The sequence below is a fragment of the Ailuropoda melanoleuca genome, chromosome 13 (assembly GCF_002007445.2).
Source record: "Ailuropoda melanoleuca isolate Jingjing chromosome 13, ASM200744v2, whole genome shotgun sequence".
In the NCBI taxonomy this organism is placed as follows: domain Eukaryota; kingdom Metazoa; phylum Chordata; class Mammalia; order Carnivora; family Ursidae; genus Ailuropoda; species Ailuropoda melanoleuca.
The window spans coordinates 60066943-60085956 of NC_048230.1; the positions used below are offsets into that span (position 1 = coordinate 60066943).

General features: G+C 50.7%; 3 protein-coding genes across 5 annotated transcripts in view; 1 reads left to right on the plus strand and 2 right to left on the minus strand.

Moving 5' to 3' along the window:
* DBNDD2 (dysbindin domain containing 2) overlaps nt 1-14517 on the minus strand; it is a 38511-nt gene extending 23994 nt beyond the window's left edge. The window contains exon 1 of the mRNA XM_034639850.1: nt 14391-14517. The gene's annotated coding sequence lies outside the window, so the exon portion shown is untranslated. The remainder of the gene's footprint in view (nt 1-14390) is intronic.
* SYS1 (SYS1 golgi trafficking protein) overlaps nt 1-14587 on the minus strand; it is a 36579-nt gene extending 21992 nt beyond the window's left edge. Inside the window, exons 1-3 of one of the 2 annotated variants that reach the window (XM_034639852.1) lie at nt 14391-14587; nt 12721-12788; nt 10274-11519 (exon numbers count right to left, since the gene is read on the minus strand). In XM_034639852.1, coding sequence (XP_034495743.1) covers nt 11279-11519; nt 12721-12788; nt 14391-14552 — 471 coding nt within the window. In that variant the 5' untranslated portion in view covers nt 14553-14587 and the 3' untranslated portion in view covers nt 10274-11278. Of the gene's footprint in view, nt 1-10273; nt 11520-12720; nt 12789-14390 lie in introns of those variants that run through there. The other variant, XM_034639851.1, reaches the window with a different exon arrangement.
* TP53TG5 (TP53 target 5) lies at nt 1212-4676 on the plus strand. 2 transcript variants are annotated; one of them, XM_019797672.2, is made up of 5 exons: nt 1212-1267; nt 1529-1603; nt 1767-1897; nt 3364-3853; nt 4575-4676. In XM_019797672.2, exons 1-5 carry the CDS (start codon nt 1220-1222, stop codon nt 4674-4676), a joined length of 846 nt encoding a protein of 281 aa, XP_019653231.1. In that variant the 5' UTR covers nt 1212-1219. The 2 variants fall into 2 exon arrangements, with proteins under 2 accessions (XP_019653231.1, XP_034495739.1); XM_034639848.1 differs by having other exon boundaries at nt 3364-3880; nt 4575-4637.
* Nucleotides 14588-19014: the final 4427 nt, after the last annotated feature.

Consider the following 19014-nt stretch of genomic DNA (forward strand, 5'->3'; position numbering starts at 1 on the left):
ATTGCAACACAGCCATGCCTACTTATTTGCATAGAATCCGTGGCTGCTTTCACACTACAATAGCAGAGCTGAGCAGTTGCAACAATATGGCCTATAAAGCCTGACACATTTATTATCTTGCCCTTTACAGAAGAAATTTGCTGACCCCTGGTCTAGCCTTAAGAAACTAATGGAGGAGATGTTAATAATGCAATTAAGTGTAAACACATATGTCCCGTCTATAGCTGGTACATTGTAAATAGCACACCATGAAAAAAATTTTGAGAAAACATACTTCCAGTATTGGAAAACTCTGATCCAATACAGCAGGTAAGTCGATAGGTCATTGATGAATGAGCTAAACTCAAACATTTTTATTCTTTCACTTTTGTACTTTCTCCTTCCTCTTTAGTGTAAGTAAAAATGTCAACATTTATGTTGGAGCTACACTTGTGTATCCGTTGCAACCATAAGTTGGTTATGGATACGAGTTAGGCAGAATCCAAGAGAAGTCACTTGAATGAACGGGCTCTTTGGAATTTACAACAAAGAGTATTGTAGAATTTTATTATTTTAGATTTCTATCAGTAAAATTTATAACAACACACACATACACACACACACACACAGATAAACACATTTTGTTTCAGAGAGCCAAATGTTCAACATTTATAAGCACTCGCGCTGTTTTGTTTTCCCTCCACTAGAATGTACATTCCTTGAAGGTAAGAACTGTCTTTTATTTCAGTGCTTAGAATAACAAATGTAGCAGGCGCGCGGTCCACATATGACACGAATGAACAGATGAGCACAGTTGGGAACGCCTGGTTTCATGCGCAGTCAGACCTTAATTTCCAGCTCCACCATTACCCAGCTGTGTGGCCTCGAGTAAATTATTTAAACTCTTTGAACCTTGGCTTCTTTATTTAAAAAGAGGAGATAATTCTCTTACCTCATAGGGAGGTGTTAACAATATAGGCCTCTGTCTGGTACCTACTAGGTTTTTCCACAGATGGGAGTTTCCTCCTCACCCTCCACCCCTGCCACACACATACTTCTTGGAGACCCAGCCCTGCCGCTGTCACAAATTTCAGTGATGTCACAGCTCCCCTCCCTGGAAGCTCCAGCGCAGCCATCCTGATGGCCAGCCTGAGTGCTGGCTGAACTGAGAGGGGCAGGGAGCAAGTGGTGCCTGGTACCAGTCTTGCTCCATCTGTCTTTGAGGTCTCACAGCCCCAGTATGAGTCCATCAGCAAAGAAGAGGCCCAAGAATAGAATGGTTTCCAAGGTGGGATGTGGGAGTGGACACAGGGGGGTCGGACCACACCCAGAGCAGGGTCCATCCAGCCTCGGGGCAGGGGGGAAGGGAGAGGTGAAGGGTGAAGGGAGGTCAGGAGAGTTAGAATGGTCTCCCCATTTCTGCCCCCAAACTAGGGTGACAAAATGCCCAAAGGTTGGTCAAACCACGCTCAGCCAAATGGAGAAGCATAGCGGAGGCGTTCAGGGGGATTGCCCCTGTGTTAGCGCACTCTCTCCCTCTGTCTCTCAGATACAAGATGAAGAACCACAGGACAAGATACCACAACCTGTCAGCAAAGTGATCGGGCGGAACCGACTTAAGATGGTGAGACGCCCCATTTTGGTCCTTCCTGGTTGCCAGGCTTGTAGTGACCCAGGAGTCACCAGGCCCAGCACTGAATTGAGTTGAGCCAAAGTCTAGGTGGGGTGGGGGAGGCTACCCCAGGAAAGCTGAAGCTTCTGTTTTCCTGGTTTCTTGACCCTGGCAGGTATTAAAAAACTTATCGCTCTTGAGGCTGCTCAAGAGCTCGAACCCCCGGATCCAAGAACTGCATAACCTGGCCAAGAGGTGTTGGAATTCACTGCTCAGAGTTCCGAAGATCCTTGGGATCTCCACTGGGTGAGCTCGGCACACCCCTGGCCCCCGCTACAGACCAGTGACTATCTTCACTGGGAACAGGCACTGTCTATGCTGACAAATGTAGAAAACCTAATTTTCACACAGCCTCTATGACAAATGTATTTATTAGCCCTATTTTCCCGACGGGGAGCGGAGGCTCAGTCGATGCAGGGACCCGTCCCAGCTAACTCAACTGGTAAGTGGCAGGATTTGAAGCCACTCCTGTGTGATATCAGAGCTGTGGTCCTAACCATGGTCACAATCATCCAATTATGGGACTAACCACCAACTGGGGCACCACCCAAGCAAGAGGGGCCACTCCTCCTACTCCTCCTCCCCCTCAAATCCACACAACCCAGAGATTCATGTGCAGACCAGTCATCTTGCTAAGGCTCGGCTTCCTCAAAAATCATGTCAGAATATTAAGGAAGTTGACATTTATTAGGCACCTGCTAAGTACTTCACAAGCATTTCCCATTTCGTTAATTCTTCACAGCAGTCCTATTAGGTAGACAAGAGTTATCCCAGTTTTATAGATAAGGAAACTAAAGCTTTGAGAGGTGAAATTTCTTTCCCCAAATCAGGCAGACGGTAAGAGGCACAAGCACATGTGAACCCGGTTTGTGGGTCTTGACAGCCTGTTCTCGCCAAGCCACTCTGCCACTTCACTGCCTCCTCCTTTGTGGGGCTGGTGTGACGGTCCCAGGCCTGATGTACAGCAGACAATCAATGGTGGCAGTTATCACCGGTACTGGCATTATGTTGAGCCTGAGTCCTTGTGCCGCCCCACACACACTCAGCTAGGACAATGCTGCCACTTTACAGAGGACTCAGTCTATTACACACACCCTTGGGGCCAGTCTCCTTCTAGCACTAGAAGGCTAATGCCCCCTCTCGGAGCTCCTCTCTCTGAGCTGGCCTCCTAGATGCCAGGAATCAGTTAACACTGGGCTGGAAGGGCCAGGTCTCTCTCATCCCATAGTTTTCCAACCTGTTTAAAGCAGCAGAACCTCTCTGAGTATCATTCCTCAGGCCGCAATTGTATTGTTGGGCAGAAAAGTATCCTGCGCTCACCCTGCCCTCCCCAGGATGGGGAGGGCATTTGAGACTTCTCCTCAGAAACGTAAGGTTTTTTGCAGCACAGTTTGAAAACCCTAGACTAGTTCATCCCATCAACTGAAATCCAGAGAGGCAGAACCCTGGCCAGGAGCCTGTGCAGACAACATCTAGTCCTAGGTGTCCTAACCCCTGGTTACTGACTCCCCCCGCCCCAACCTCTCTTGACCCTTCGCCAGTCCTTATCACCTCCCCTGCCTCCAGGCACAAGGTCTCTCGTGTTGAAGTTTCTTTTCCAGTCCTCTCTAGCCTCCTCCCCTGAGCTGGCTGCACAGCAACGGTCTCAGGGCGAGGCTGGAGGACCAGGGCCTTCGTCCTGCTCTGCTGACTGCCTTCCCTTCCTGTGCCAGGAGCAGCAATGTCTGCGATAGAGTGGAACAAGATAACGAAGAGCTCCACGAGGCTGGGTGCCCCACGAAGATACTGGAATCCAAGAAATTAGAGTCCACAGGGGAGCCCAAGGTGGGGTTGGGAGAGAAGAGCAAGGCGTGGCAGTCACCTGCAGGAGCGCGCCAGAGCGATGAGCAGGTGGCGCCTGAGCTCCCAAGGACATCAAAGGATCATGGTCTGACCACTTGCCCTGGAGCCCAGGCGAGGCAATCACCCACTGGGGACCCCCGCATTGTCTTCCTGAAGACCTACCAGCACAGGACTCCCATGGGAGACAAGCAGCAGCCAGAAGCAGCTGACCAGTGGATCTGGTTTGAGGGGTTGCCCACACGAATCCACCTCCCAGGGCCTCGGGTGATGTGTCGATCATCTGCCCTGCGCTGGGTGAAGCGCTGCTGTACCCGCTTCTGCTCGGCATCACTTGAGCTCCCTATGTGCCATCCGTACAGAGTGTGACAACACCACTGCCCGGCCAGGGTGAGACACAGGCCCCAAGCCAGCCTTGGAGCTGGGCCCCAGAGTCAGAGGCTCAGGATCCAGACTCTTGGGGGCTGTGGCTAGATAGCAGTGCCCAGAGAGGGGGAAACCATTGATGGAGGCCACACAGCAGGCTGGTGCCTAGGCCGGGGCCTCTCAAGGTCCAAACAGGGGCTCTGGGGAGGGGCACTGGAAGTGGGGGTTCTGAGGTGGGTCCTCTCACTGCCTGGAGGCCTCAGAAGGGTCCACAATTGCTGTGGCTCAGAATCTCAGTCAGGAGTCTAAGTAAGGGAGTTCAGAGTTTCCAAATGTTGGGGGGAGCGGGAGCAGTCAAGTAGAGCTCTGCCATATCCCATCCCCTCTTAGACCAAATCACCACCTCACATTTGTTTCATTTATTTATGCTTTAAATAAGATTTACTCTGAACAAAAAGTTCCTTAGGAAAAAAAGAAAAAAGAAAAGAAAGAAAGAAAGAAAACAAAATACTCCACCCTTCCATGAGAGAACTGAGGTCCCAAGAGAGGAAGGGATGAAGGGCTTGGGGGTCCAGCTGAAAGGGAGGCCTCCCCTTCACAAAACCCGGATCCCCAACCTGCAGGACTTCAGCAGGCCCTGGTCCCTGAGCCTTCTTCCCGGGCGGCTGCGCCCCCTGGCGGCCTTCTTAGCTCCTAACACCGAGGTCTCTGCTCACAGGTGGTGTGGCCTTGGACCGGAGCGGGAGGTGCGAGAAGGTGGAGATGGCGCAATCATCTGAGCGGGAGGGATGGGCGGGCAAATTCACGAGTCTACAAATAAAATCTCCCATTGGGAACTGAAGAATACTACCGCCCGCTCTGCCTGTTTGGGGCTGGAAAGGATGGAGGAAAGAGGCCCTTGACCGAGGTGGGGAGGGAAAGCATGCCTCACGATTTTAGGTTTGTTCCACCCCATTCCCAGGTCCCTAAGGTCAGTCTAGAACGTGGGACAGAAACCAGCAAGCTGCACCCCTCCCCACCCCTGCAAGCTGGCCTCCCGAAGAGTGTACTCTGTGAGGTCATAGGAGACATGTGTCAGGTACTTTCTGGGTGCCCAATGTTCACAATGGCCCTGCAAGCCAAAGAGATGAGGCACCGCGGCGCCCAGACAGAAGGTGACTTGGCCAGGCTCACACGTTTAGAAGTGGCGGGGCCAGAACTCTAATCTAGAACTGCTGGCAGCTCCCCATTCCATTTTCCCAATGAAAGGAAAGAGGCACAAGGGAGCATCCATCCAGCCGGTCATTCACGTGCACTGCGCCCCGGTTATTGCAGCGTCGGGTGTCAACAAATGGGTGTCAGCTGGGCCTCGAAATATGTCCCGCCTGGGTCGAGGAAAGCACCCAGTCAGGCCCAGTGTCACTACAGCTCCTGTGGGACACTACACGCCACCCCACACCCCCAATCCCAAGCCCTGCTCGACCCCATCGGGTCAGGGTCGCCCTCTGTCGGCAGGAGCCATAGCTCTGAACATCCAGCTGGGTAAAGGAAAACCCAGGGAACCCGGGCTTTCTGATGATCTTCCCCTGGAGGCAGCGCAGCGATCAAGGGGTGCAGAGCCCTCCCGGGAGGAATCCAGGCGGTGGTGGAGATGCCTCGTGAGAGCGGGAGGAAGGTGAGAGGGGTTCCCCGGAACCCGCCCGCCTGCACCCTCCTCCGCCCCGGCGCTCGGCTCGGAGACGGCGCCTCGCGGGCCGGCGCGGGCACGAAATGCACCGCTTTAGCCCTGGGCAGCGCTGCCAGCCTGATCCCGCCGGCGCGGGGCTGCTCGGTGCTGCCCTGCCCGGCTCCGCTCCCGCGAGCCCACGCGCGCCGCTTCCCGCACCGCCTCCACTCCAAGCTGCCCTCCCGCTAGGCTTGCGCTCCGGCCCACTTCCTGGGTAGTCGCCTTTTCGGTTTCCTTGCTGGACATCATCAATCCCATCAGTCTCTGAAAATCACCCCTACTCGCTCTTTCACCCCCAGGACCCTCCATTCCATCAACCTTCGCGCGAACGCCTGTCCGTGCGCCGCTATCAGCAGGCGATCAGGGCGGCGCGCTCCCAACCAAAACACACGGTGTTGGCGGCCACCTGCACTAGTCTTCGTGGGAGCCCGCCCCGGGAGCCCCAAGTGGGGACCTGAAAGGCGTGGGCCTGGGTAAGATTGGCAGCTTCCACTTTGCCGCAAAGGGAGCCAGAATTGGGCCCAAGGACAGCAGCTGGATGGGCCGTGCCTGTGTGCTGAGGCTGGGAACCCTGGTGTCTGAGGCACTGCTGAGGGGAGGGGCAAGGCTGCAGCGTGAATGATTCCCAGCAGTGCACTCTTTCCAGCCTTACCCCACCTGAGCTGCCACTTGGGGCTCAGACAACCTGCCTCCCACAATCCCACAACTGGGGTCCTCCCATTACCACTTTCCCTGTGCTTGACTACTTCAATCTGAGGCTCGTCTTCTGGGCTCAGTTAGATCCTGCTTTGGGCAGGAGGCTGCAACACATCTCAGCGATCAGAGGAGACCACCCCCAGAAACAGCTCCCTACCAGTTAGCTGGGGGAAAAATTAAAGTGTTTGATTCACAGTGACTTTTAAGAAGTCACATGACCTCTCCGAGCCTATTTCCTCCGTTTGTAAAATAGGGATACTAATATCCAGTCCAAAGGGCTTCGAGCAAATCAGCCTTGATGCAGGTGAAGCCAGTTTGAGGTGTTGAACAAATGTCTGTCCTTTTTTTCCTGCCTCCTCCCTGGCCCTGTGCCATAATAAAGCCCCTTGTTTCTCACTCATGAGCACCCGCCTAACTGCTCACCTTTTAGGGAATTAGCTGCTTGTTAAAAAGCCAATCTTATGTTCACATTCACAACCTTTTGCTGTAATGACATCTGGATTCCAGAGACTGTCCCTCTCCCATTCTGGATCACCTACCACTAAACACGATTGGAACATGCAAAGGATGAGGCTGTTGAAGACAACAGCTTCTCATCAGCCGTGTGATGGTAGAGAAAGTTGTTTACTCCTAATCTTCAGTTTCTCTGTCTGCAAAATGGGAAAATAATGGTGCCTATCTCATTGGATTAAGTAAGAATACACAGAAGTCACTCTGCAATGCATGGCACCTAGGAGCGCAGTGCTTGGTAGCTGCACCCCAATCATGGGCAAACCTGTCCCCCACTTAACAGCTGCGAACACTGAGGGAGGGAAGAAAGGTGTCTCCTGTGTAAAAGGAGCAGAGATGGGGCAGTGGCCCAGTAACTATAACTGCTTAGACTTCTGGATCACTTCCTGTGTGCCAGGCACCGCGCTAAGTGCTCTGCACTAGGTATCTCATTGACTCATCACAACAACACAGGAAGTGCTAGCTTATCCTCATTTTACAAACCAGGAAACCAAGGTAAGGGGGAGTCAAGCAGCTTATCTAAGGCCTCACAGCTAATAATGGGACCCAGGATTTAACCCCGCACTCCATGGCAGCTCTCTCAAGTCCTATAGCCTTGGGTCCTGGCAATTCTTTTTTTTTTTTTTTTTTTTTTAGTAGGCACCACACTCAGCATGGAGCCCCACATAGGGCTTGATCTCATGACCCTGAGATCAAGACTTGAACCGAGATCAAGAGTCAGGCACTTAGGGGCACCTGAGTGGCTCAGTCATTGGGCGTCTGCCTTCAGCTCATGGCGTGATCCCAGGGTCCTGGGATGAGCCTCACATTGGACTCCCTGCTGGGACCCTGCTTCTTCCTCTCCCACTCCTCCTGCTTGTGCTCCCTCTCTCCCTGGCTGTCTCTGTCAAATAAATAAATAAAATCTTAAAAAAAAAAAAAGAAAAGTCAGACACTTAACCAACCAAGTCACCCCAGTGCCCCAGGCCCCTACAATTCTGTCTTGCCCAAAGAGTGGCAGGACAGGGATCCAAACTCTCAGCAACCTCTACCCAATCCTGTCTGAATGCTCTTTTCACCACCACTTGCTACTTTCCTACAGAAAAACTCAAGCAAAAAACTTTAATTCCCTCTCCACAGAGGGCCTCTCTTGTGTCCTGAATCTGCCCATACTCCACCCGCCCCTGAAGCTCTGTGCTCCTTGAGCTACAGATACAGGGAGGAGATCCACATCTGTGCACGGACTGCCCCCTGGCCTGCCAGAGCTGCTACTCTGATCTGGGAAGTCACCGAGCAGCCAAAGTGCTTCCAAGGGAGCCTGTCTGAGCCATGCGCCCCATAGGATTCATGGGGGCCCGGACTTCCCACCCGACCCCCTGGTATCTGCTGGCTGCCATCCCAGTCCCCATTTGGCCCTGATCTGGACAGGGCTGCCTAGAACTGGCAGTTAGGGGCACCCTCTGAGCTAGACATCCCTTTCTCCTTTCCCATCTTCCCTCTGGGTCATAAACTATTCTGAGAAGCAGCTATGCACTACTAGTCTCTCCTCTCTCCAGATGGAAGCTGAGGTAGTGGGGGGTGGAGTGTGAAAGGAGGTCCAGGCTTCAGACCCCCTAGAAAGTCAAAAGATACACCAACAGTGGCAGGGTGGAGGTAACTTTCCCTTATCCTTTGGAAATAAAAACATTTCCTACATTCATCCGTTCACTTGGGAATCTGTGGCTGTATTCAATATACTGTCTACCAGTTCTAAGAAAGCTCGTAATGTTTACAAAGCACTATATATCCTTTGTACTTAAAACGATGCAGTGGAAGGCAGAGGTGACAGATTGTATAACTAATTAAAGAACTTGCATGTCCTTTAACTCTTAATGTCTTCAAAATGAGTTTATTGTCAGAGCCCAAATCCTGGGTCTACCAGTTCCTAACACATAACCTTGGGCAAATGCCTTAGTTTCCTTATCCATAAGATATAGATGATATTTCCTACTTCCAAGCATTGTTGTGAAGATTAGGAAAACAACATGTAAAGCACTTAGCCCACTGCTGGACATCTATTAAGCACAACTACTTATTACTAAAATGATAAACGGTGCACCTGGGTGGCACAGCCGGTTAGGCATCGGACTCTTGGTTTCAGCTTGGGTTGTGATCTCAGGGTTGTGAGACTCAGCCACACATTGGGCTCCCCACCCAGCAGAGTCTGCTTGAGATTCTCGCTCCTCCTCTCTCTCCCTAAAATAAACAAATCAATCTATAAAATATATATATTAAAAAATTAAAATAAATAAAATGACAACTATGTCTGTGCCACTGCCCAGTTCTCTCTGGAACTTGCCTCTAGACACTGCTTTTATTGGTATTTTAGAAAATCGTAACAATTTCAGGGAGGCTGCATGGCTCAGTTGGTTAAGCGTCTGCCTTCAGCTCAGTCAGGATCCTGGGGTCCTGGGATCAAGCCCCACATCGGGCTCCCTGCTCAGCAAGGAATCTGCTTTTCCCTCTGCCTTCTCCCTGGCTTGTGCTCTCTCTCAAATAAAAAAAAAAAATTTTTTTTAAAGTCATAATTTCATTAAGGTCACACATTTTTCACCCCCAACTGTCATCTGGCTCCATCACTGTATTGTTGGAGGAAAAAAAAATTGGCTCCCCTGACTTCTGGCAGTTTCCAAAAACCAAATTACCACTCAAGGGGCAAAGCTTTGTCATTACAGAAGACATGCAGAACAGGCACAGGTCTCTGAAGGAAACTCCCAAAGATGTGTGCCAACACAGCTGGAGCCACCAGCCCCCAGCCAACCAAGGGAGGCAGCAGCCACATGACACATGCTCTGGTGACCTTCCCCAAATAACGTTAGCCACATGCCTCTATGGTTTGTGGTGTCTGGGGGAAATCCACCAACCCAGGGGAAGTCACCTCAGCTGGTCTTATCTCCTGGACCCTGCAGCCGGGATTCAAGTCCCATTAACAAGCTGCTTCCTCCCAGCTTGGCCAGAGCACTGAGTTACTGAAGTGGCTCACCCTAGCACTTTCCCTGTCTCCCCCAGGCACGTTCACTCTTCAGCTTTCATCCTGTCAGCCTCACCTCCCTACTCTGCAGGGCTGGAAGCCAGGAAGCTGGAAAGGCTTTGTGGGGAGAGAGCAAAACTTATCTGTGAGGCCCTAACAGTGCAAGCTGAAAGCGGACCACACTCTTGGGCAGACGCCAGAGAACCCGAAGAGGAACACCAATGGTTTCAATACAGAAGTGGGTCTAGGCCAAGTATGTTCCACTAGACACATTCAGAAATCACTGGCCAGAAAAAGGAAACTCAGTCATGGCAGTGCACTCAAGGCAGAGCAGAGGTGGCTGCAGATGGAGGGGGTAGAACACAGGAATTCCCCGCACTTAGTATTTTAACAGATGGAAGAACAGTCTGGGGTCTAGAAGAGGAGAAGGTGGCCTAATCATCCTTATAGCTTCCGTGTCCAGCTGTGCAGGTCTCTCACCAGCCCAACCATGGCAGTACAAAGTAAGCACAGGCAAAACCGTGGAAAATACTGTATTTATGTACATAGGAGGGACAGCTGCAAGCCCCTCACAGAGGACACGCCACCCCAAAGAGAAATCTTAGCAGCAAATTCCTATCTCCCTCAGCACTATCAGCACAACCCAAGTTGGAAGGCTGGGCTTCCTGTCTCTGGGCACCTGTCATACCCTTCCCACTGCAGAATTCTCAGGAAGGCAGGAAAAAGGAACTATTGCCAGAAGTGAGGTCCGGTGGGAGCTGGGGTGCCTAGTCACTCCCAGAGAAGAGACAGTGACTCTATCACGAGGGGTGGACCAGGAGCGACGCTGGGACTCTTCTCTGGGTCCTATGGCCTGCTCTGTTGAAAGCTGGCAGCAGCTGGGGACCCAGTAGAGAACTGGAAGAAAGTTAGTCATGGGTTCACGGGTGTGCGCACACATGCGTGTAGCAGGACACAGGCTGTGCATTTTCCTTGTGCTTGATGCCTCCATCTGCCGTCCTCTCCCTGACAGCAGCCTAATACTTTGCACCTCTGCCTCTTTCTGTGGCTACGGATCCAGAAACTGAGTGTTTCTCCAAACGGAATAGCTGCAGTTCAGCAACAGGGCAAAGGTTAACAGCTGTCCCGGGAAGGTAAGACAGATGACTTCTAAGAAGAGTGGTTTGCTCCAATCAGATATCCTTGATTTGGTTCTTTTTTAAAATAACAGGCTGGCGACAGGTATGGTGGCTCAAGAATGACATGGTTCCAATTCTGTTATTACCCTGAAAGAGGTCCCCTTGCTGACCTCCCAGACAGCAAGGCTTCAGCAGACAGAGGCCATTCTTGCAGCTGTGGTCCTGACTGCTACCTGCCTTCTTGACGGGGCCTCACTATCTCTCCCACACCAACAGACTTCACATTTCCAGGGTTTCTCTCAGACCTGGGCTGGACCTCGTCTGGAGAGTCTGAGCAGCCCGAGGTGTTGGGGAGTGGGGGGGGTGGGGCCAAGTGCCCAGCCGGCTGTCCAAAGGACCCGATTCTAGACACTGGATTTAGGGGCTGAGTTGAGGGGGATCTCCTTGAGCTCCGTCCGCATGCACAGGTACTCCCCGATGACAGCCATGAGTGCAATGCACACGGCTTGGACCAGCCACCAGGTCAGCGCCGAGGGGAAACGGGAGCTGTAGAACCAGCAGCCCAGGAGGTGAAAGAAATGGACAGTGACAGTGAAATCCAGACACTGCTTCCCTCGCCGGATGAAGTACAGCAAGCCCAGGGCACTGTGGGGAGAGGACAGCAGTGAGTTGTCACTGGGTTGTCCTGGCCTTAGATCATTTGGGGAGTAGAGACAATTAGGATAACAGCACAGTGGTCAGAAGCAAGCAAGAGAAGTGTGAAGCAGAGGTTACATTAGATGCCCAGGGAGAGCTGGCAGGTAATGCTGGCAGGGAGTCAGGCTGGGTAGAAGAAAAACAAAAGTACAAGCTTGATGAGAAACAGTAACTGTCACTCAGGAATCCTAGGGACTGGTGGGGATTGCGGCACTCTGAAGCATACATGGGCCATTGAAAGTAGGGACAACAAGCTACTTGCAGCTGGGCAAATCCTCATGCTGGAAGGTTGGACTGGAATCAAATGATCTTCCCATTTTTCAAGAGAAACCAGAAATCTGGATTTTATATATATATATATAAAATATCTTGACTTTCAACTAAGTGGAAAATGTTTCAAACACACTTGTGGGATGCCAAACAGAACATACCTAGGAGCCGAATTCAGGTGATAGCCCACTTGTTTTCAATCTCCAGTGTAAGGTCAAGAACAGTAATGTGCAAGGTGTTGTCCTAAGTACTTCCCATGAATGAATTCATTTAACCCTTACAACTATGAGATGGGTAATATTATTTGCCTCATTTTACTGATGAGGAAACTGGGGCCTAGGTAGATCAACTTGTCCAAAGTCACTAGACTAGTGGGAAAGCTGAGATTCAAGACCAAGAGAGTCTGCCTTCAGAGCCTGAGATCTTGAGCACTATGCTAAGCTGCCTCTCAAGAGGCAGGCGATGGTCACAAGTGGCCTTAAATGTTACCTAGCCAAACCCCTCAGGTGTACCGATGAGGAGCCTGAGGCCTAGAGAGGAGGGAAGTAATTTGGCCAATGGCACCCGGACCAAGAACAGAACCCACTTCTCCTGACTACCGGTCCAATCCCTTCCTCACCTCGCTCTACAACAGGGAAGTGATCTGAGATGGAAGCTATCCCACAGGCAGCATGCAGAGTGATGTAAGAGCTTTCCAGCTAGGGCAAAATCATGATGGAAGGAGCCCTGTAATGCAACCAGTCCCAGAACTGGCCTTTGCCACCCACTTTAGTCCACCACTCCCCAGGAACAAGTGCCAGCATGTCTCATGTCCGAATTTAGGAAGTTAGTTCCAGTGCTAGGACCCCAAAAGCTGGAGAGCAAAACTGGTGATACTCACCAGGTAAGGGCGTTCAGGATGAAGGACATCATGGAGAGCCGGCCTGGAGGGGTGGAAAAGCCCAGGATCTGAGGGGGAATCACAAATGGAAATATGCTGGAAAAGTGACTTGGCTTGGCAGAGCTCCAGGCTCCAGGACCTCCTAAGGAAAAAGCATTCTCCCCAGGGCACAGAAAACAATAGGGCCCTACATCTATATGACTGCCTATTTCCAACAAGGTGCTTTCATAGACATCCACTATGGCATCTCGTTTGACCCCAAACAGCAGCCAGGAAGAGACTTACAAAGGAAAAACAAAAGTTCAGAGACTTTAAGTAACTTGCCCAAAGTAATACAGTAAGTAAACAGCAAGAGTAAGGACTATTACAGGGTTGGGCAAACTGAGGCCCCCACCAGTCAGACACCTAGTTTTGTAAACAAAGTCTTATGGAAACGCTACCACACCTATTTGCTCAGTACGGTCTCTGGCTCCTTTTGTACCACAATGGTGGAGTTGAGTAGCTGTGACCTAAAACCTTTACCATCTTGCCTTTTAAGGAAAGGTCTGCCAAGCCCTGATCTAGAATCCAGGTCGTGTGCAGGAGACGGCTCTTCAACAAAGCCCAGGATTCCCATAGGCCCTTCCCAGGAGGACGGAAGCCCCTAATTGGCTACTGGACACCCAGCGTGTGCAACTTGCACCACTCTTGAGACAATGCTACTGAATACCAAACATCTGCCCAGCACTGTCAGATGACGAAGGCCTCTGACTTTCATCATCCCCTGTTATCCTCACAACAACCTCACAAAGCTATTGTTATCGTTACTGTTACCTTTTTTCAGATAATACCTTGCCCAAGGGCTACACAGAGAATAAGCAGCAGGAACAAAGATTCCATTCCCGATGTCCTGGCTCCGAGAGCTGTGTTCATTACCATACACCACAGCTGCCTCTCCGATGCAACCATCTCATAGCCCTCTGTTACTTGATAAGGCACTTTATCTTCCTAGGTACCTCTGGGGTCTCTGGGCCTCCTAACATTTTGCTGAGAATTATTCCGTCCAGTTTCCAGAAGAGAAAACAGGCTCAGAAAGCTGACGCAACTTGCCCAAAGTCCCACGGCTAATATATCTAGACGTAAATGTGGCGCTAAACCTTTCTGAACCCAAAGTACAGGCTCTTTGCATGCAGTCCACGAGCTCTGCTACTGGTCTCATGATTTTGCAGACAGAAATACTGAGGTTTAGAGGGGACTTGCCCCACATCACACAGGTAATAAGCGAAATTTAAACTAAGGCCCAATTCCAAAGTCTAGGCAGTTTCCATAATACCTCCATGAATGTTCTTCTATCCACCCTCCTCTCCAATTTGGCACCTGAGAATCTGGGGCCAGGGAAGTGAAGTCACTTTCTCAGAGCGTCAGAGAGGAGATGCATCAGGTTGCCTGGAACACAGGCCTGTTCCTTATGATATCCAGCTCCTTTCCTTTGTACTAATAATCTGCCTCAGTTGTCAGTGGTTTCATTTTATGGATGGGGCACCTGAGGCTCAAAAAGAAGAGGCCCCCTTCCCAGGGTCACAAAGTGAGATGGTGGTCCATCCACATCTAGATCCCAAGGGGGGGGGTCGGACCCACAAAGCACACCCCATGAGGCCAAGACTCCGCCCGCGCCGGCCAGGGGACCCTACCTCGGCGTCGAACATCTGGTCCAGCGAGGGGCTGCTGCGCACCAGCCCGTCCACCAGCGCCAGCCACAGGCCCAGCGAGCCGTAATAGACGGTCTGCATGAGGACGATCTGCGACAGGATCAACAACGGGTCCCACACGTAGCTGCGGAATTGGCCCGCCATGCCGGCCCTCGGGGCCCGGCCGCCACCCGGGGCCTGGGTCAGCGCCGCCGCGCCATGGGCCCAGGGCCGCCCTGGCACCTGCGAGGACACACGCCGGACCTCAGCCAGCCGGCCATCACCATGGCAACGCCGCCCCGCCCGGGAGGAGGGACTGGGACGGAGGGAGCGAGCCCATTCCGGAAGTGGGGGTGAGGGCGGGGCGGACAGACCCATTCCCAGAGTGAGGGGAAATCCTGCCCATTCCGGCTGCTCGGGCCCGCCCGTCCGCAGGCTCCTTTGGGGTTCACTTACCAGTGACGGACTCGAGGGTCGAAGCGTCCGAGCGCGGCCCAGCCTCACGCACTGGCTCCCCAAACAGCACTGACAGACAGGACCATGGAGGAGAAGCCCTACCGGCCTAGAGAGGCAAAAGTCCAGCGACCGCGGCGGCTGCAGCGGCGACGGCGTAGGAAGGAAGCGTTTCCGGGGACGGCGGTGGAGGGGGCGGGGCCGACAGTGCGCAGGCGTAATGGGTGCAATCTTTGGCCGAGCCACCTAGACCTGGGTATGGGCCTCCGGGAAGCGAAGTACGCTCATGCGCAAGATGAAGATTGAGGGCGAACGGAAGTGAGGCGCGAGAGCGGTAGAGCTTGCGTGCCCTCTACAGGGGTATCTTGAAGAAAAGGGGGGCAGCCTGGAGAGTAGGGAGAGGGGTGGGCAAGAGCCAGGGAAAGATGTTTAGGAATTAACATAAATAGAATGTAGATTCTATTTTCTTCTAAAGTCTGGGATAACTTTAAATGAACCTGCCAGCTCTTCCACGCAGGACTTTGCCCCTGTTCCCGTTTTACAGATGACTAAGGGTCAGAGAAGGAAAGCAACATATGGCCTCAGAGACATAGAGTTAGTGGCAGTCAGGAGTAGAATTCACGCGCCAACATCGCAGCACTAATTTCGTGCTACTGGGTGCCAGGAAGGTTTGGACACGTACGAATGGGACAGTCCCTGCCCTCTGACACAACCTAATTACTAGGAGGCAAAGTAGTGGGTGCTTTATAACGTGCGTATCCATTTATATTTATCTATACATATATATTTAAAATAGAAAAAAGGACAGGTTCTGAATTCATACCTGGAAACAGGTTCTGACCCTGCCTGCCACCATAACTGTTTTCCTTCCACCTCCTCTGAGTCCACATAGTGTACACAGTCAGTAAATATTTGCTGAATGAGTCAAAACAGAGAAAGAGTAACAGCAAATTGATGAGTCACTTTATTCCTGTCCCAGCCGACCCAAACCCCTCACCTTCATTGAGCCTAGATCCCCCTTCTCCAGCATGGAAAGAAGGGAAGTAACTGATTCCAGGAAAAGAAGGTGGGTTTTAGAGCCAGCTGTACTAGCTTCGTGACTAGCAAGCCACTTCCTTCTTTAAACCCCAGCTTCCCTGATTATGAAATGAGTTAGACAAGATTAACGTTTGCCAACATTCAGTCTACCCTCCGCTAATTAATTCCCCATTAAAAAACTTATCAAAGACACATGTAATTGCCAATCAGAACTCTGAACAGCATGTGGTAATCATATTATCACCTTGAGTTGATACAATTCTAGACAAAAGTAAAGAAATGTGAGACTTATCAAGAGTAAGTATGTGGTTTCCCTTATCATTTAGTAATATTGTAAACAGTTCCCTTGGACTCCAGTTTGGAAGTTATTAAGGCCCAAAGGTTTCTGAGGTGCTTTCCAGCTCAACCATTCTTTTAGGCGCCTCATCTCAGATCAACAAAAATATATTCAAATCCCTCCGGTCCACTGATTACCCATATGATCTACTGTTTCTGAGAAAACATCTTCTGTTTATCAAATACGTATGTGATATTGTTTCATCCTCACAATCTGAGAAAATAGATATTATCCATCTTTTTAAAAATGAGGAAACGGAGGCTCCAAAACCCAAATAACCATTCCCCAAGGGGAGAAAGAGAGAGAGAGCCAAATAAATGGTGGAGTAGTGAGAAGCTCAGGAAAAGTGCTCGAGAGGTTTGACCCAGTTCCCGCAAGCAGCTTGGTCTTCCTTCCAAGTGCCGGAATGTTTGGCTCCTCCTGAGTCAGGCCCCCACTCATGTCACAGCTGGGCCCTTTCCACCTGTCACCTCCCACGGACAGAAGGCCCTCCCTACCCATTCTCTGGCAGTGGAAAACACAGGTAGCCTGAGGTATTAGGACACTGAATTGCTGGGGTCTGATGTCATTCTCGGAGCCTGGAGCTCGCCTCTGGGAAAGCCCCAAGGGCCTTCAGGACAGCCTTTTGAAGTTTCCTTTTACCTGGAAGATTTCAGCTCTTGAAGTCCCATTTTTCCAAGCTTGGGAAATGGGGCACCACCCTCTGTCTTAATTTGGGTACAAGGAAACCAAGAGCTGGGAAAACCACAGTAACTGCCAGGCCTGGAGAAGAAGAATGATCACAAAGCCCGAACTAGGGCCCCAGTGACGTGCCACGTGACCTTGGGCAAGTCCCATGCTGGGTCTTAGTATGCCAAAGTATAAAATGAAGGAGGAGAATTGGACTCTAACTTCCAAATGCAGTCCCTGGCCTTGTGCCATCTGAATCAGCTGAGGAACATATTATATTGTCAGATTCCCAGGCCTTGTTGCAAACCAAAGTCTGAATCTCCAGAAGCAGAATGCAGAAATCTGGATATTTAAAGAGCTCCCCAAGTGATTCAGAGGTACAGCCAACATTTGGTAATTACAGAACAAGATGATCTGTAATTGACCTCAAACCAAATCCTCCTTCTAACAGAAAATTGCTCTGTGACCTTGCCATGCCCATGGCTCTCATTAGGCCTCAGGGTTTGTTTTTTTTTTTTCCCATCTGAAATCTGAGGGGGTTGGACTAGAATAGCTGATCTCCAAGGGCCCTTCCCACGCTGCTGGGTCTGTGGTTCCAAACTTATGAATGAAATTTTAGGTCAGAGAGCGAATGACAAACAGCCACAAGCTGGGACAAACTGTCCTCTGGGTGCAGAGAAGAGGAGTGCCTCTGGTTACTTGGTCGCTTACGTCACTTCCACACTGAACTCCCACTGTGGGTTTGTAAGTTCAGCTCTTGTTGGGATCACTTTCCAGATCTCCCCACCCCATAAATCCCTTGAGTGATGTCCTCATACAGGTCTGTGAGCTTTGAGCCCCGCTTATATTCGAATCCTAGCCCTACTATTATCTTGCTGGGAGACCTTCAGGAAGCTGCTTCATTTCTGAGTCTGTTTCCTTCTCTATAAAAATGGCGATGAGAATAGAACCCATGACATGGGCTGTCCTGAGGATCAAATATGTGCTCACCCTACTACTACCTGATAGGCAGTCAGCATTATGTAAACGTTAGCAATATTAATTATTGTTATTTCTTCCCTTGGAATGCGGGAGTGATAACACCTGATCTTTCAGATTTATGGGAAAGATCTAAGTGGATGTCAGAGTGAGCCCAGTGCCTGGCACACAGTAGGAGCTCAGTAAGTGCAGTACCTTCTTTTCTTAATCTCACCCCACCTGCAGGGTTCTCCAACACCGCTCTTTCTCCCTTCCCCCCTCCCTAGGCTCCCTGCTCACGTGAACCCTTTCAGGGAATGTCTGATGAAAACATTTCAGGAGAGACACGTGTCTCCGGGACAGGTTATGCAACTCTGCACTCACACTTTTCGGAAACCCCATGTGGGAGGTTGCATTTGGCTGCCTGTCCTCCACATGGGTTCTGGCCAGTGATTTCCTCTCTCAGAAGAGAAACTGGAGAGAAAGAACTCATCGTTGTCTGTTTTCTCCTTCAGATTAAGAATACTTTGTTACCCAGAGTATTTTTTTTTTAGAGAGAGAGAGATAGAGCAGGAGCCGGAGGTGGGGGAGAGGGAAAGAGAGAATCTTAAGCAGGCTTCACTCCCAGTGCAGAGCCTGGTGCGGGGCTCGATCTCATAACCTGAGATGATATCAAGAGTTGGACGCTTGGGGCACCTGGGTGGCACAGCGGTTAAGCGTCTGCCTTCGGCTCAGGGCATGATCCCGGCGTTATGGGATCGAGCCCCACATCAGGCTCCTCTGCTATGAGCCTGCTTCTTCCTCTCCCACTCCCCCTGCTTGTGTTCCCTCTCTCGCTGGCTGTCTCTATCTCTGTCAAATAAATAAATAAAATCTTTAAAAAAAAAATAAATAAATAAATAAATAAAATCTTAAAAAAAAAAAAAAGAGTTGGACACTTAACTGACTGAGCCACCCAGAGTATTTTAATGGCTGTGTGTGCCTCTGAGGAACACTTCCTGAGTTACCTACTGTGTGCCAGACACGTACATGATCTCACTTGATTCTTATTTAATTTCTAAAACAAGCTTGTAAATTGTAGATACAAGTAATAGTCCCACTCAATAGATAAGGAACCCAAGGTTCAGAGAAAGGACACCATTTACCCAAGGCCAAACTGCCAGCAAGTGGTAG

Coding starts and splice junctions, on each gene's coding strand:
- TP53TG5 (XM_019797672.2), top strand. CDS start 1,220: ATGAGTCCATCAGCAAAGAAGAGGCCCAAGAATAGAATGGTTTCCAAG. Junction 1,268..1,528: donor AGAATAGAATGGTTTCCAAG/GTGGGATGTGGG, acceptor TCTGTCTCTCAG/ATACAAGATGAAGAACCACA. Junction 3,854..4,574: donor CTATGTGCCATCCGTACAGA/GTGTGACAACAC, acceptor CTCTGCTCACAG/GTGGTGTGGCCTTGGACCGG.